The following is an 18,090-nucleotide window of genomic DNA, read 5'->3' on the forward strand; positions in this document are numbered from 1 at the left end:
GATTATCTGTATTACTGGCTTTAAAGTTGTAATTCTGCCATTTTCTGCTTTCCATGTGTATCATCTTTGCATTTGGCATCTTTGACATAAAGTACACTGAGTCACACACCTCCAGCTAAAGCCAAGGACTCTTCCCTCAATTTAGCAACTGCTAATTAGTTTACCTGTCCATAAGCTAAATCCAGGAGTATTTCTCATGTATCCCTGCAAGATAGCACACACATACAATCCTATTTAAATAATCAAAAGGATCCTTTATTTTAAGACAGGACCGTAATTAATCAAAAATAATTTATAAGTTAACTGCCTCTTAAATACGGTCTTATAAATGGTTTGCCCCCTGAAAAGTACCATAGAGTCAGTCTTTAAATTACCTATTAAGAACATTCTAGAAGAATTAAGTATGCCCTAAGTTTTCTAAGAAAGGAAATTATGACAAGCTCCTAGTCAGATACAAACTAATTCCATCATTACACAGATTAAAAAAACATCAATAAATTTCAACAGAAATGTCTATTTCCTGGGTTTTGTCCTATATTAGTTCCTTACAGATTTATGTCTATATTCGGGGTCACTATGAATGGAATTCCTTAAAAGCAGCTCAGAGATGACCTCTGCGCCTACAGAGGGTCCCGCGCAGCTCCCGTCTCCATCACCGGGCTCCGAGCAGACGGTCCCCCTCCAGAGCAGCTGCCCTGCATCCGCGCAGCAGCAGCGAGGTGCTCCCTTGCCGGAGCAGGCAAAGCCCAGTGGATCACCCTTCTGGCCCAGATATGGACCTTAACCTTCCAAATGCCACTGCTGTGAGGGGGAGCCATCACAGATCGCCATGGCAACAGAGCCTTTCTGTCCCAGCGGATCCATCACTCGCAGGCACTGTCCAACAGACACCTGATACAGCCGGTTATTTTTCTGGTGGGGAAAACAAAGAAGTAGCAAGGAAAGAAGTACCACCATTTCTTTAAACAGTTCTGTGTCTCACCCTCTCTCTTTCACTGGGTTCCAAGTAAGTAAATAACCCTTTAAAAAGGGGAAGGGGCATCTCTGTGGTGCACTAGGAAAGCTGCCAGCATCCCATATGGGCGCTGGTTCAAGTCCCAGGCGCTCCACTTACAATCCCACTCAGGTTAATCATCTGGGAAAGCAGCAAAAGATGGCCCAGGTGCTTTGGCCCCTGCCACCCTCAGAGGGGAGACCTGGATGAGGCTTCTGGCTCCTGGTTTTGATCTGGCCCAGTTCTGGCCATTGGGGAGTAAACCACTAGATGGAAGATCTGTCTCTCTTTCAAAATAAATTAAGACACACACACGTGCAGCATACTGGCAGAACATGGTACAGAGGGAATTCAGAAGAGAGATGGACATTCGACTGCCTAGGGGGCTGCTGGCTGCTCAGGAGACAGTCTCCATGGGTGACCCCGCCTCCTTACCCCAAAGGTCCACTGCTGGGACCCCCCAGAGCCGTGACACTTCATGAGCCGTGGTGGGTCTGATGAGCGAGTCTCTGACATGTCTAGACACAAGAGATTATTTAAAACCAATTCATGTTCTTCATTATAAATCCAGACCTAGAAGAGAAGAAAAACAAGTTTTGCTTTAAGTACTGAAGCACACAAAAGCACAGCACTTTGCATACTCGTAAAACAAAACCAGATTTGTTCCGGTTGGTTTTAAAGCAGACACAGCGAGGAAGCGGAATTCAGCTGTCTGAAGCGGAAGACTCCACTGAGGGGAGAGGGACTCTCTGGGAAGAAGCGGAAGCAGTTCAGCCTGGTTCCATTCAGTTAACCGATGGCATCGATCGCAGGCATCTCAGTGTATCACGACACAGATCTCCTTCCTGGGCCGCGTGAGCACCTTCTGTGGCCGTCGCTGCCACGCAGTCCGCCTGTGTGGGGCTGGTGCACATCTCACAGGAGGCGAGGGAGCGCTCCCCCTAGTCCTCAGTCAGCTACGAGCCTGCGCACTTCACCTTGACTGTCCAGAAGCAGCTCTCCTTAGGCGCATGCGCATGCGCTTTCAGACTTGTCTTCATCTTTATACTCCAGCAGATGATTTTCAGAAACACAGGCCCAAAATACAATAACCTATTCTCCAACAGGCATCATCACTAAATTCAAAACAAATGCATTTTCTTCTGTTCGCACCTGCTCAGGTGCTTTCACCTGTCACCCCAAAACAGATGTGAGGATCTCCACTAACAGGAAGGGAGAACACCTCATCAAAGTCACAGACTAACAGACTTCCATAAAGCACAAAGGTTCAACTGGCTCAGCCTCAGCCTGCAAGCACAGGCATCCCATACGGGCACGGGTTCATGTCCCAGCTGCCCCACTTCCCATCCAGCTCCCTGCCTGTGGCCTGGGAAAGCAGTCGAGAATGGCCCAAAGTTTGGGACCCTGTACCCATATGGGAAACCTGGATGAAGCTCCTGGCTTTGGATCAGCTGAGCTCCAGCCATTGTGACCACTTGGGGAGTGAAGCAGAAGATGGAAGATTCTTCTGTCTCCTTTTCTCTGTAAATCTGCATTTCCAGTAAAAACAAATATTGTTTAAACCCTTCCTTACAGTGCCAGTGCTTGATAGTCCGGGTGCCAGCAGGCCCATGCAGCTGCTGAACACCTTCAGGGTGGGTAGCATGGCTGGGCAAGCACACTGCTGGTCTGACTGCCCTAAAGGAATCAGCCACACCCTCATACACTTGCAATGGAACAGTTCCATCACCACAGGCAGCTGGGTAATTCAGCCATCTCATCCCACCGTGTCCTGCGCCACTGTCACCAGTTCTAATCAGGGTCCACGCACTGCCCACTTCCCTTCCAGAAATGCAAGCTTCCTTTTGTCAGCCATGTTTTCAACATGTGTATCACTCCTAACAATTACATGTTCTGAGAAATGTCAAAATAAATATTCCATTAATTTTGGAACATTCCACTTACTATGCCTAAAAAGCCTGTGTTTTTTTACTTGAGTGACAGACTCCACCCCCCACCAGGACACATCCTAGGCACCACCATGCTCGGGACGCCACAGCCACGGGCTTAGGTTGCCGTAAGGCCAGTGCTGCTTCATCAGGCAGTTTGAAATTACAGTGCTGAATCGAGAAGTTGCTTATAGCTATTTTAGTGTAACTTAAGGTATACATACACAAATGGAAGTTAATTTACATCAATAAAATGAAGTTGCTTTGAGATTCCTGTTAAACAAAAATCAGGAAAACGCGATATGAAAACTTGTACCTGATGTGCTTGTACTAGAGCAAGGACAAGAAAATCTCATTTATCTTTGTTTAGCCTTTGCAGTTTCATTTTTGTGGTTGAGATATGATACATTTGAGGGGAAAATGTCTCTTGGGGTATACCTAGAGACACAGATGACTGTATGGAGAAGGACGGCCTGCCTGCTAGTGGGGGACTCGCCTTGAATAAATCATAACAATACTAAAAGATGAGGAGTCTCTGCACGCTGCTTTGTCTTGGTTAGGGTTTAGGTCTGCCTCTTCCAGCAACTCACGGTTTTTCAGTCCTAATTCTTCCCATATAATATTTGAAAGTATCAGTGGTCTAAACAACCAAAGTACGACTGGGATAATGAACAAAGGACAAGTCTACCAGGAGGAGAAAGCCGCAGTCTATGCTGATTTTTAGGGTCAGCCCCGGGATGAGAGGTCACAGATGCCTGGCTGTGCGCCCAGCATCACTCACCTGATTGGGGTCTCCATAGTCACAGGCCTTGAGCACGACCAGGCCGCCCTTCTGACTTGGACGGCCCTGAGCCACCAGACACCTGTTGGTCTGGAAATGGTAGAGCTGTAAGAGAAGAGAACGCCGTTGAGAGCACAGCAGACACACGCAGGCCTAAGGCGAGAAGTTCCTGCAGGAAACACGGAGACACTGTTCCCGAGGGGGAGTCCACGGGCCACAAGCAGGTAGTGGGCATTCTTTATTCCCAACTCCCAGTCTGGTCATGGGAACATCAGGATATATATTACAAGGCTACCAAGCAACTTTTACAGCCAGGTGCAGGCAGTGTCAAGTGTAATATGAGCCAAATAAACAAGTCCATTGATCTGCTACAGCCTAAAGGTCTGAAGAAAATGAAAACACAGTATTTTGTCCCTGTCCTCTAGAACGTACAGACAGAATGGGTGCAGGGAGGCTCCAGGCTCTGTCCTGGCACAGCGCAGGCTCTCAGGGGCCCTTGAGGAGTGAACCCGGGGTGAGTCCTGGCTCTCACTCTGCCCTTCTAGTAAGTAAACAAACAAAATGAAACCAACAAAACAGAACAAAAAGTTAAACACACAGCACATAAACAGACACGCTAAGTTGGGGACTGCAAAGCTGAGCTACGGAGGCCACACCATGAACAGCACAGTCCTTCAGGTACATGGATATACACTAGGAACTCTTTCTACTTAACGAGAAAACCAAAATAACCAGCTTGACAGGTGTTTTTGTTTTGTTTTTCACCTTGTAGAGCACAGAGAACAAGAGGGATAAAGTTCTACACTTATTTCTGACCACTAAAGGACAGCTGGCATTGTGGAAGAGGCTATGAGAGGGCCCTAAAAGTAGGGGAGACAACAACGGCAGGTCCAGGCCTCAGCTTACAAAGAAATGACTCAAGGGGAAAGACTGACAGCATGGCAGGACGCCTGCATTTCAGGTGTAATAATACAACTATGAAGCTTCCCTCAAAAAAAAAAGGGGGGAACACAGGGAGAAAAGCAGGCCAGTGCTGTGTCTCAGACTGCCACTCTGCATCTGTGTGTGTGTGTGTGAGCCCACACACCTGCGAGCTGTGTGTGTGTGTGAGCCCACAGACCTGGGAGCTCTGTGTGTGTGTGTGTGTGTGTGTGTGTGTGTGTGTGTGTGTGATCCCACAGAACTGGGAGCTCTGTGTGTGTGTGTGTGTGTGTGTGTGTGTGTGAGCCCACAGACCTGGGAGCTGTGTGTGTGTGTGTGTGTGAGCCCACAGAACTGGGAGCTGTGTGTGTGTGTGTGTGTGTGTGTGTGTGTGAGCCCACAGACCTGGGAGCTCTGTGTGTGTGTGTGTGTGTGTGTGTGATCCCACAGAACTGGGAGCTCTCTCTGTGTGTGTGTGTGTGTGTGTGTGTGTGTGAGCCCACAGACCTGGGAGCTCTGTGTGTGTGTGTGTGTGTGTGTGATCCCACAGAACTGGGAGCTCTGTGTGTGTGTGTGTGTGTGTGTGTGTGAGCCCACAGACCTGGGAGCTCTGTGTGTGTGTGTGAGCCCACAAACCTGCGAGCTGTGTGTGTGTGTGTGTGTGTGTGCGTGCCCACACACCTGCGAGCTGTGTGTGTGTGTGAGCCCACAGAACTGGGAGCTGTGTTTGTGTGTGAGCCCACAGAACTGGGAGCTCTGTGTGTGTGTGTGTGAGCCCACACACCTGCGAGCTGTGTGTGTGTGTGTGAGCCCACAGAACTGGGAGCTGTGTTTGTGTGTGAGCCCACAGAACTGGGAGCTCTGTGTGTGTGTGAGCCCACACACCTGCGAGCTGTGTGTGTGTGTGTGAGCCCACAGAACTGGGAGCTCTGTGTGTGTGTGTGTGTGTGAGCCCACACACCTGCGAGCTGTGTGTGTGTGTGTGATCCCACAGAACTGGGAGCTCTGTGTGTGTGTGTGTGTGTGAGCCCACACACTTGCGAGCTGTGTGTGTGTGTGAGCCCACAGAACTGGGAGCTCTGTGTGTGTGTGTGTGAGCCCACACACCTGCGAGCTGTGTGTGTGTGTGTGAGCCCACAGAACTGGGAGCTGTGTGTGTGTGTGAGCCCACAGAACTGGGAGCTGTGTGTGTGTGTGTGTGTGTGCGCGCGCCCACAGAACTGGGAGCTGTGTGTGTGTGTGTGTGTGAGCCCACAGAACTGGGAGCTGTGTGTGTGTGTGTGTGTGTGTGAGCCCACAGAACTGGGAGCTGTGTGTGTGTGTGTGTGTGAGATCCCACAGAACTGGGAGCTGTGTGTGTATGTGTGTGTGAGATCCCACAGAACTGGGAGCTGTGTGTGTGTGTGTGTGTGTGTGTGTGAGCCCACAGAGCTGGGAGCTGCCACCTTCTCTAATGGCAGCAGATAAAGGATGTTGATATTAAAAGCAAATTTTTAAAAAATATTTTTGAGATGGAGTTATAGACAAAGTTACAAGATCTTTCTAAAGTCTTCAATAAAGGAATAAAATGGAAAGAAAGCTAAAATCTTACTGTTAAATCTAGAGTTTAAGCTTACAAAGTCAGTTATAGCTTTTTCACATTTCTAACTTTTCTGCTAAATTTTCATGAACCGCATTGACAGAACAGCTTCCTACCCTGCCACGCTGCAGCACTCTGGGGCGCTTTGGCTCTCTGTTGAAGAAGACAGGCTGCTGGGGTTTGGCATTGGGCCCTGGAATCTGCATCTCTGGGTAAACATTGTCCAAATACCATTTAAAGGAGTGACAGGCCAACTTCTTCCTCAACTCAACACGTTCACTGATATTTCCGTAACTTTTGGTCTTCAAATCAGGTCTTAAAGAAAAATACTGCTCCTGGTTTAGCAGGGAAAACAAACAAACAAACAAAATTCTTGTTAAAAATTGAGTAGGTTTAAAGAACAACTGAAAATGAGAAGTTACTTTTCATGTATTTTCTTAACGGTATCAGAACATGTCAATGGAAATTTTTAATGCAGATTCATTAGTAACAATGAAAGGAAGACACAGACTATGTTACACCCTGAGTCTGCTGTGGAACAGCACTGCAAGCTTCTGCCTGCAGTGCCAGTGTCCCATAGGTGAGCTGGGGTCAGTCCCAGCTGCTCCACTTCCAATCCAGCTCCCTGCCAACGTGCCCGGGAAAAGCAGAGGAGGCTGGCACAAGTCCTTTGGCCCCTGCTATCCACTGGATGACCCAAGGGAAGTTCCAAGATCCTGGTTTTAGCTTGGCTCAGCCCCAGTTCTGCAGCCATCTGAGCAGTGAACCAGTGGCTGGAAGATCTCTGTGTCTCCCCTCTCTTTCTGTAACTCTGCCTTTGAAATAAATAAACCCATAAAAAGGAGAGACATATCCCAAATTCAGAAATGGAAAAATGTATAAACTGATCTGTCAAACCAAGAGACTTCAAAGTTTGTGGAAACATGGAATCCCCTATGAGTGCTGGTGATTCCCAGCGCTACCTCCAGGCCAGCTCCCTGCTAAGATGCCTGGAGAAACAGCAGAAGATGGCACAGCGCCTGGCTTCCTGCTACCCACATGGGAGATCCAGAAGCTCCTGGCTCCGATCTGGCCCAGCACAGGCCACTGTGGCCACCCGGAGAGTGAACTAGCAGACCGAAGACTGATTTCTCTCTCTCCCTCCTCCTCCTCTTGTGCGCCCCTCTCCCACCATCCTGTAACTCTGCCCTTCAAATAAATCTTTAAAAAAATGATTATACAAAACTTTCATAGACTGTTGAAGGCCTATCATATCTCATATCTGAGAATGGTGGTTCTCAAACTTGAGCCTCATGAGTCCACATTCTTAATTACTTGTCCAAAGAGGTCCTGCTTGGTTTTATCTAGTGATATTTATTATTATAAATTAAAACTGCTTATTAACCCATTAAAATACTATAATGAAAAACAAAAACATCAGAATAGTTGGCATTTGCTGTCTATTTCTGCAAATTTGTTGTTTGCTTAAAAGAAGTCATTGGAATTCTCTTGCCTGCATTTAATGTATTGGTACTTACTCTCTTAGCTGACAATATTTCCTAAAGTATGGTCTAATAAAAATATATAACTCAAAACATAGCTGTTACAGTATTTTAAAAATATGGTAAGCATCACTATCTCAAACAAAACTCAATAACTTTACAAGCATAATTCAACACATAAAATAAGCCCCATCCGGACTGTTCCGACTGCTGCGTGTAATCTGGCCTACCCTGCCATCTGAATGCAAGATTGTTGTAACATCATGGGTTAGTTATCTTGAAATCACTGGCCCACCTCGTTCTTGCAAATACTGACAAGTTTCACTATCTGCTATCTAAAAGCTACATTCTTACACGTCACTGACTGTAACTGCATCAGAAATGTGCTGAGGTAGTCAAGCCTGGAGTCAGCTTCAGGGCCGGCATCATGGAGCACGGGTTCAGAGCAGCGCTGACGCCAGCAGCCCACATCACAGGGTCGGTTTGAGTCCCAACTGCCTCACTTCAAATCCAGCTCTCTGCGCACGCACTGGGAACGGAGTAGATGCCCCAAGCGCCAGGGCACTCATCTGGGAAACCCAGGTGGAGCTCCTGGCTCCTGGCCTGAGTCTGGCCACTGCAGCCACCGGGGGAGGAAGAGCAGACGAAGACCTCTGTCCCTCTTGTCATTCTGCCTTTGAACAGTGTTTTTTAAAAAGATACCCTGTTAAAAAAATTATATTTTTCACCTGAGAGGTTGAATTTTATCGCTTATAATAAATGCTTACTTGGTATTTTCATTTTCATCACTTGGCCCCTTTCTGAGAAAAGTACTCTAGTATGCATGACCACACCTTATGAATTTAGGCATTATTTTTAAATGAACAGAACATTCTAGAAAATAGCATACTCAATACACAACTGCATGATCTTTTCCTTACAGCAGCTGTTGTAGTTCAACATGCAGGCAAGTGCCCTCTGTGTGAGCACACACACACATAATACCAAAGACACTGACATTTAGTAAAAGTGATTTCTGCTACTTTATCACTTTTTTTAAACTTACTTGTAACAGTTACAAAGAGAGAGAAATCTTCCATTCATTGGTTCACGCTCCCAAATGGCCGCAACAGCCAGAGCTGAGCTGATCTGAAGCCGGAGCCTAGAACTTTTTTGGGTCTTCCACGTGGATGCAGGGCATCCTCCACTGCTGCCCCCGTCATACGGACAGAGCAGGATCAGCAGTGGAGCAGTCGGGACTAGAACTGGTGCCCACATGGGATTCTGGCGCTTGCAACCGGAGGATTAGCCTGCCCCGCCATAGCGTGAGCCCCTTATCCGTCAATTAGCTTTTTCTTCTTTTCCTTGATCATAGATTGTTTGAAAAGCAGAGTTGCAGTACGAGAGGGAGAAGAGATCTTCCACACTTGTTGACTTCCCAAAACATGGCAGTGGCCAGGGCCGGGCCAGGCCGGAGCCAGGAGCCAGGAGCTCCATCTGTGTCTCATGCGGCTGCAGGTGCCCCAGCACTTGGTCATCTTCCACTGCTTTTCCAGGTGTACCAGCAGGGTGCTAGATTGAAGTGGAGCAGCTGGGATTTGAACCACTGCTCATCTGGAACCCTAGCATTGCAGACACATTCAACTCATTAAGCCCCAAGCGCCCAACTTTTCCCTTACCGTCTTTGTGGGCAGTTGAACAGAAGCACCGTGGGCAGTACTGAATAATGCAATGACCATGAGAACATGGTGCTTGTAGCTTGATTATGCTAAGACAGCTACTGTGTTCACTCACCGCCCCGCACCAGCAGTGGAGTGTCAGCATGCTGGTTGCGGTGAACACTGTGTTAATCTGTCAAGGCGGCTGTGACCTGCAGTCTCCTGAATGGGTGGCCAGGAGCAGCAGGAGCTGGGGGACCATATTTTGGGATTTACATTAGAGATGATTCAAAGGTCGCATGATGCCAGACCTAAGGGAGCCCTGCCTGGAGGAGGGGCGGGGGGAGCTGGGCACCACTCTACCAGCGCCACAGAGGCCCCACCTTCCTTTCCCACTGACCGCTTCACTCTCCTCATTCCTGTGGCACGCACTGGCTGCGCCGTGTGGACCTGCCTCACAGAGAGGTAAATTACTATGCCCTGTACTCCTCTTTCACCTCCAAAGCGCAGAGCCCAACACACAGCATGTGCTCCACACTGTTTCACTTATAGCGGCGTCCTCCATTAACAGCCAGAAGTGGGGACAACCCGCTTGGCCACCAGGTAAGGAATGGCTCCACTGTGAGTGTGAGTGCATGGAGCAGGAGGGACGAACTGGCCAACTCCTACTCAGTGCAAGCAGCAGGACAGAAAAGGCCACCTATTCCAGGGTTCCATTTGTCTATTATGTCCAGAAACAGCAACTTATCTGTACAGTCAGCAGGCAGATTCCAAGACTGATTTGTGAAGTTCACCTCAACAAAGCTGTTACAAAGGACAGCCTGAGCGCTGCCTAAGGCAGAAGAGAACATGCCAACCCTCTTGTAGCTGTGCAGTGGGGCTTGCACACAGTGCAGTCAAGGGCAGCAGGGGGAAGATGGGAACCAAAGCAGAGCTCTGACTGGCTGCACGACCTACTACAGAAGCCGCTGGAAAGCTAGAAGGAGTGAAACACTGCTTGACAGGGAGAAACAAACCGAGGGAGAGCTGATGTGCATGTGGAGGGCAACCCGGCAAAGGCCCAAGGGCGCAGAGGCTGCTTCAGGCTGCATGAGCAAAATCACCGCCAATGCAGTCCAAGGCCCGCAGGCCCTGCTCGACACGTGAGACCTCACCTTGTACTCATCCAGCCAGACGTGGGCCAGCCTCAGAGAGTTGTGGGTCATGGTGTCCTGGCCTTCAGGAGATCCATAGGGTCGCCTTTTCCGGAAAATGTGTCCTACTCTAGAGCAAGGGATGATGAAGAGTCTACCTCCACACATCCAGATCTGGCCAGGAGCAAAACACACATTAACAGATGCCTCGCAGTGCCAAGTCAGCGAATGAAGTTCAGAAAACCACTCTTTGTTAAGCAGGTGTTTATGAAACTATGCAAGATATTTTATCTTAGTATAAATAAACATTCAGACAGAAGTCAGATATATTTTTAGCAAAAAAAATTGGTTTTATAATTATAAAGGAATCAAATTCTAAACAAATGCACTATTTACTACCTCATATCTAAACTGTACCTCCCATGCTTTTTTACTTGAACAGCTCACAGGATCTGATCCTAGGGACTGGTTCTCAGTGTCGCAGGCATTCCTATAAATGTGCACTCTTCTTTATCAAATATACACAAGTACCAGGACTGAGACGTTAAAGAGTTGTTCCGATCTAAATTTTCCCCTTGACTACAGTTAGTTTTTTTTTTTTTTAAGCATAAGGACAGGAAGATATAAGGATTATCTATTATGCTTTTTAAAAACTTTTTAAGTTGTTATTTATTAGAGCACAGGGTATGGGGGGGCAGAACACTCCTCCACCACTCCCCAAACATTCCCAGTGTGCAGGGCTGGGCTGGGGCCAGAGCCTGGAACTCAGTCCACATGGGCGGCAGGGATCCAACCACTTCAACTTCCACCTGCTGCTTCCCAGGGAATCCATCAGCAGAGCCAGGACTCAAACTGGGCACCTTAACTACCAGGCCACATGCCGACCCCAGCTAGCTTATTACTGTGGGACACAATTACCTTATCTAAAGGAAAGACTTAACCACTGTCATCTACTATGCCTTTTGACCTCATAATTCTACAGATTATGAAGGAAAATTTGTCTTTTGAGACACTGTAATCAACACACTTGGCAAAATACGTAATGGCACATGCACAAACATTATGGAGACCCTAGGAGGATTCTGTTAGCAGGGCCAGGAGGTGATGTGGGCAGGGATGGGACATCGGCTTGCAAAGGAGATGCCAGCTCTCCCCGTGTCATCCCTCTGCCCTGTCCCCCGGGCCCCACCCATCCTGCCATCTCCTCAACCTCAGCCACTAGAGAAGAGACTAATGAGAGGGGAGTTTATGAAAGGGGAATTTTTTTCCTCAGACTGAAAAGTACCTGAATGTGCAGCTACCATCAGGTGATGGCACAGCTCAGCATCAAGCTGACACTCCCCTGACAGGGAGGCTACCCGACCCTGGCAGGACAGATGTGCAATGACGGTCGCAGGCAGACAGGCAAACCTGGTCATCCTACCTACATACATCTAATCGTACCATTAAAGTTAACAGACCGACAAAGAACAAAGAAAACGAGATTAAATGTATATGAAAAACTTCCTGAATTAATTATCAACCATTCTTTACAACCAAACTTTAAAAATTATACAACATATGTCTTACATACTTTTTCATCTTTAGTAGCTATTATCCATCACACACTATGGGTAAAACAGCATTCATTAAGCACAATTTGTCAACAAAGATAATCAAGAAACTTTATAGAAAATATATACGGACAGATGAAAATTATATTCCATTACATAGAAATAACTGGTAAGCCAAAAAATAAAATTACCCGAAATGATATTTCCAAGTTTTCTCCTCCCCAGATGTCCATGCCGCTGTCGTACTGTCCAAGCTCGTTGAAGTAGAGCCTGTCCATGGCGAACAATCCTCCAGCCATCGTGGGCGACCTGGGAAAGACGCAGTTACTGCACTGCCCTACGCTGCCACCTTATCCAGTAATTTTGCTTAAAGACAATTCAGGATAGTCTCGGACCTTTAAAAAACAAGATTACCTGTTACATATTTTACCTGTGATGGCATGACTTGGGCCACACAGCTGAAATCCACATGCTCACTGTGACATATGAGGGTTACTTCAAAAGCATAAAGTACTTTTCTTATTGTAACTATGTTTGATAGAAACCTGAAATGAATCATGGAATTCTAACAGAGCCACGGGGATAAAAAGGACTCTGGGGACAGGCACTGTAGCACAGTGGATGAAGCTGCCATTTAGAAAGCCATGTTCCGTGTGAGTCTCGCCAGCTCTGCTTCAGACCCAGAAAGCTGTGAGAGATGGCATGGGGGCTCGGGCTGCCACCGCCCACATGGGAGACTCGGGTGGGGTTCTGGGCTCCTGGCTTCGGTATGGCTAGTTACGGCCACTGCAGCCATCTGAGGAGTGAAGCAGTGGATCAAAGATTTCTGTGTCTCTGTAATTTTCCAAGAAGGGAAAAAGGAAGGAAGGGAAGAAAAAAGGAAGGGAGGCAGAGAGGAGAGGAAGAAAGAAGGAAGGAGGAAGGAAAAGAAACAAATTCAAGCAGCTAATGAAAATCCAAGTTTATGGGCCCGGTGCAGTAGCCTAGCAGCTAAGGTCCTTCCCTTGCACACGTCAAGATCCCATATGGGCGCTGGTTCTAATCTTGGCACCCCCGCTTCCCATCCAGTTCCCTACTTGAGGCCTGGGAAAGCAGTCGAGGATGGCCCAAACCTTGGGACCCTGCACCTGTGTGGAAGACCCACAAGAGGCTTCAGGCTCCTGGCTTTGGCTCAGCGCAGCTCCGGCCATTGTGGTCACTTGGGGAGTGAATCAACAGAACGGACAGAAGATCTTCCTCTCTCTTTCCTCCTCTCTGTGTATCTGACTTTCAAATAAAATAAACCTTAAAAAAAAAAAAAGGAAAGAAAATCCAAATTTATCTTGAGAAAGAAGAGAGTGATGCTGTCTTCACTGACGGAAGGCAGGCAGTTCCTGACTGAGGCCTGGATGCCGAAACGCCCGCCAGCTGACTGCACACTGAGTGAAGTAACCCTCAGCAGAATGGTGCCCTGCGAGCACTGCCAGGGCAACAGAGGAGCAATCACCAGAAGGCCCAGCTGAAGAAAATCCCAAGCAGTGTTCAGCAGTCGGAATGGGAGCAAGCTTGCCAGGGCAGCTGGAATAGTGACCCAAAGGGAGAATCCTAGAGGGCGGGGCACCCCTCCAGGGAGCGGCTCCTTCAGAGACACCAACTCAACAGCAGCTCCGGTGCCAAGCCCCCTTCCTGAGGGCTGAGGAAGCTGGGCAGAGACCAGAGCACCTGGTTCTAGAAGAGTAAGAAGGCACTGAATAAACAGGAAGGAGTGGCCCACACTGTCCTTCCTGGGCTCCAAGTCGTGCAGCCAGATTCTGTCTGCTTGTTGGGGGGAAAGGATGAAGTCCAGACCACAGGCTTGAACCCCAGTATCACACTCACTTCATAAAGCCCAGTGTCGGGTCCCACACACCTGTGCAAACACCCACAGCCCGCAGGAGCTCAAGTGACCGCCTTCAGCAATCCCGCAACCTTGGGCTGATGGTGAGCAGGAAGGGAGTAGGAAAGCAAAGCACTCAGAGCTCTGCCTGGAGCCCAGGCCCCATCCTGCCCCGGCACCCGGGCCCCGTCCTGCCATGGTACCCAGCACCAGAGACCACACACCCCTGTCCCCAAGCCAGCCCTCTAGCAGAAAGAGCCTGTAGATCATCGCTGCTACCAGCACAAACTTGCTCATGAGTAGAATGAACCAGGATTTCAGCCTGCATCACTGCCTGCCTCAGATGGGCCTGCCATGCATAGAACAACTCAGGGCCCTAGAGTTCCAAGAGTCAGTGTGACCCAGTCTAGTGTCAGCTTGTGGAGCCAGGGCATTGCCTTTATGGCCCCTCCCATAAGCCCCAGCAGACAGCCAAGAGTAAGACTCAGCCTCAGGGTGGAAGGACTGGCGGCGAGCCCAGGCAGCTTTGAACCTCAGCAGCAGGCTGAGATGGAACACCAGGCAGGTAGTACAGCCCCTTCACTAGCTCGATGCTTGCAGAGGGCGCCTCTGCGCCTGCTCTAAGGCCACGCAGAGGGCAGGGAACCCAGGGAGCCGGCCTTCTCCCCTAGCCGGGCATCAGTTGTGGTGACCTGCAGCGGCCACGGGCCATGAGTCCACCTCAGCAGAGGCGGCCAGAGAGAGTGTGAGCTTGGGCTTTGGATGAGCCTCAACAGCAGAGTAGAGGTGCTCGCGAGACTGCCCTGCTCACCCTTCCCCAAGCCCCACCAGCACAACCCCAGCAGGAATGATCAGCTTGGGAAATTACCAGGTACTTGGGGGCTAAGACATTGCATAGAAACCCAGGGCTGAGGTCCCAGGGCCCCACGCCCCCTGCCAGACTTCAGGCTGACACCATCAGGACATGATGCCCCTTTGCCAATACAGAGGATCTGTTTCTGTTTCTGCTAGACTTGAAGTTGGCACTGCTTCCATCTTAACCACACCGTTTCAACCATGGGAACCCCTGCAACTCCTTCAAAACTTTAGACAGAACCCCTCCGCCCAGGCTGCCAGCTGCCCTGAGCTATGTGCCCTCACTGGTGCTCAGAAGAGGGTTCCATGTCCCAGCCATGGCTGACTGCAAGAGAACTTGGGGAACTTCCTTACCAGGCTGCAGCTCCCACTGGGGATCACAAGGCCAGGACAGGGTGTGGATCATGCCCAGTTGGCCTAGGCTGCAACACCCGCCAGTGAGAGTTGGGACTGCAGGCAGGCTATGCCAGGCTGGGTCATAGCACCTGTGTTAAGCTGCCACCTAAGAGCACCAGTCTGAGCTGTGGTTGCTCCAGTTCCAATCCAACATCTTGCTAAAGTGCCTGGGAGAACAGCAGAAGATGGCCTGCCTATCTTGGGCCCTGTCATCCACATGGAGACCAGGAACGGAGTTCCTAGCTCCTAGCTTTGGCTTGGCCAGACCTGGTCCTTATAGCCATTTGGGGAGGGAAGCAGTAGATGAAGATTCTCTCTCCCAATCTCTAATTCAGCCTTTCCAAAAAAATAAATAAGTCTTTTTAAAAGAATTGCCTCTGGAGAGAAAGAAGAGGTAGGGGATCATATTATATTATAGAATGTGGAACACCGATAAAAACTTAAAAATAATTCATATACTACGACTTGGTAAGAATGGAATCCATTCCTCCAACCCTGGTTGAAGAAAAGAGTCATATATTAACATCCTTCACAGCACTGTTCACACTGCAAGCTGGGCATCTCTAATCTGAAAATCCAAAGCCCACACTGTTTGCAAATCAATATAATGCTCTCCGTGAAAAATGCCACACATGATGGCATGTGATGGGTTACAGTCAAAAGGCAGGCACACTGAAGATATTATATGAAGTCACTGCTAAGTCATGTGTACAATATGCACAGGAAGCAGAAATGGATTCAGTGTTTTTTCTTGAGTTCCATCTATTTCAAAAATCTGAGAAACAGAAATCCCCAATTCAAAACCCTCTGGCCCCTGGCGGTTCAGATTCGGGATGGTCAAGTGAGAGCGCACCGGTGCCCGCTGCCAGACACAGCACACAAGGAGCTCCCGCACACTGCCAGTCAGCAGCTACCTCAGCGCATGGATGAGCTCACTTGTCTTTATGACAAGACTGTAAATCCTTGAGGGCACAAACTCATATCCACACACTTCCTTGGGATTTGGCAGAGACACAAAAATCCAGAAAAGACTCAAACTTTTTGATGGACAGATGAAGTCAACACTCCTGCTCCTTAGGAGGTAAAAGCTCTTCCATGAAGTTCTCTTTTTAAGAAGCACAGGTGCGAGCTTTTCAAGCATTAAAGAGAAATCTTACTTAATAGGTGCAGTGGCACCCTCTGCTCCTCCCTGCTCGGAAAGCGGAACGAGATCCCACTTGAAGTGCAGGCCCCAGTTGAACCCTCCACGCACGACAGGGGATGAGCTGTAGGCCAGCGTGTCGGCACTGATGATGTCGATGACGGGGCACACCACGGTGCGCCGGTCCTCGCGGATAACCGCCAGCAAGGGCTGCAGCCACATCACATTGACTTCGCAGTGGCTGTCCAGGAACACAAGGACTTCTCCTGAGGAGGCAAGCATTGGCGGCTCAGCAGAGCGTCTCAGCACGTACCCTGGGCAGCACACCTGACACGGCAGGAGACAGATGGCCAGCCTTCCAGCCCTGATCCACAAACTATTCCTTCATGGCCAACTCTACACACAGTAAGTCTGAGAGGCAGCTTGCAGCAGCTATAATAAAGCAACACACATAATACGCAGAACTCTTAGGATGCTCTTTAGTAGAAACATCCAAAGCCTTGCAACAATCACCTGCTTTTCAGAGGACTAGCTGTCGAATGATTTCAAGCTGTTTTGGCACAGCTGTGTGTAGATACTGTTATTAGTTATTTAGAAATTCAGTGTATTTTTAGAATGCACTTCCCCCACCCCTCAGGAAACAGAATCAGAGCATCACTGTGGCCATTTGGGAAGTGAACCAGCAGATGGAAGATCTTTCTCTGTAAATCTGCATTCCCAATCAAAATAAAATCTTTAAAAGAACTTTTTGCCAAATATATATCTGCATCCATTAGTCTTAGGAACAGGAAGCCAATCATTGACATCAGGGCAGTGAGGTGAAGTTGCTGCCTATTGCAACATACAAAGCAAGGAGCTGGGCATAAATGCTAGGCTGCCTGAGAAGTTAGGGATAACGATTCTTAGACTGAAGAGAGAGTTGACAGGTATATTTTCAGCTCCTGGGCACAACTCCGGTTGGCCCCCATTTGATTGGTCAGTGACACATTGTTGGGTTAAATTCGATAATAGAAAACTGGGCCTCATTCAGTCAGTAATAGTTAACTCAGGGCCTGGGGCTCCTGAAAACAAACAAAACAAACAAAAAAAGAAACCAAAAAACCCCATCAAGACGAGATCAAACATCCACATGTTACCTCCATGGCAGTTATGTTATGGCATGGTGGGTTAAACCACTGCTTCCAAAACCTGGCATCCCATATCAGAGAACTGGCTGGAATTCCACCTGCTCTGCTTCTTGCTAATGTACCTGGTAAGGCAGCAGCAGATGACTCAAGTACTTGAACCCCCGCCACTCAGGCAGGAGAGAGGTGGCGTTCGGGGCTCCTGGCCTCTACCTGGCCTAGCCCTGGCTGTCGCAGCCATTGCAGAGTGAACCAGCAGATGGAAGACTTCCCCTTAACTCTGCCTTTCGAATAATCTTTATAGAGGAGATCAATGAACACATGAGATGACAAGGGACCATCCATCATTTTGTTAGGTTAACTTACTAACCAGCTGATGTGTGAAGAAACTTTAAGCAAAGGAGGAGACCGAAGACTGGGGCCTGACAGTGTCCAGGATTTACGTCGACGCCATTACAGGTCATCAGAAAATGAACAAAAACGTTTTACACTGAGAACTTCAGTGACCAGATGTATCCAGTTTCAACTCCTAATACAAGAAACACCTCGGACAAGCAGGCTTTCCGTGTGAGCAGTGGATGGGTCACTAGCAGCCCAGGGCTCACAAACAGGGGGCCATAAAGGGCTGCACCTAATGCAGCAGGCACACTCCTGAAGTCCATTAAGGCTGCCTTGCAAAAAAGCCTTCATGGCTTTTCTCAATTCAAGAAGT

The 18,090-nt window shown here is 48.6% G+C and overlaps 1 protein-coding gene across 2 annotated transcripts in view; it reads right to left on the reverse strand.

The window, feature by feature from the left end:
- Positions 1-655: 655 nt before the first annotated feature.
- GALNT11 (polypeptide N-acetylgalactosaminyltransferase 11) overlaps positions 656-18,090 on the reverse strand; it is a 54,210-nt gene continuing 36,775 nt past the window's right edge. The window contains exons 6-12 of one of the 2 annotated variants that reach the window (XM_058681309.1): positions 16,271-16,520; positions 12,199-12,316; positions 10,476-10,628; positions 6,320-6,538; positions 3,704-3,808; positions 1,430-1,567; positions 656-912 (exon numbers count right to left, since the gene is read on the reverse strand). In XM_058681309.1, the coding sequence (XP_058537292.1) occupies positions 781-912; positions 1,430-1,567; positions 3,704-3,808; positions 6,320-6,538; positions 10,476-10,628; positions 12,199-12,316; positions 16,271-16,520 (1,115 nt within the window). In that variant the 3' untranslated portion in view covers positions 656-780. Of the gene's footprint in view, positions 913-1,429; positions 1,568-3,703; positions 3,809-6,319; positions 6,539-10,475; positions 10,629-12,198; positions 12,317-16,270; positions 16,521-18,090 lie in introns of those variants that run through there. The other variant, XR_009247624.1, reaches the window with a different exon arrangement.

The sequence above is a fragment of the Ochotona princeps genome, chromosome 25, assembly GCF_030435755.1.
Source record: "Ochotona princeps isolate mOchPri1 chromosome 25, mOchPri1.hap1, whole genome shotgun sequence".
NCBI classification, from domain to species: Eukaryota; Metazoa; Chordata; class Mammalia; order Lagomorpha; family Ochotonidae; genus Ochotona; species Ochotona princeps.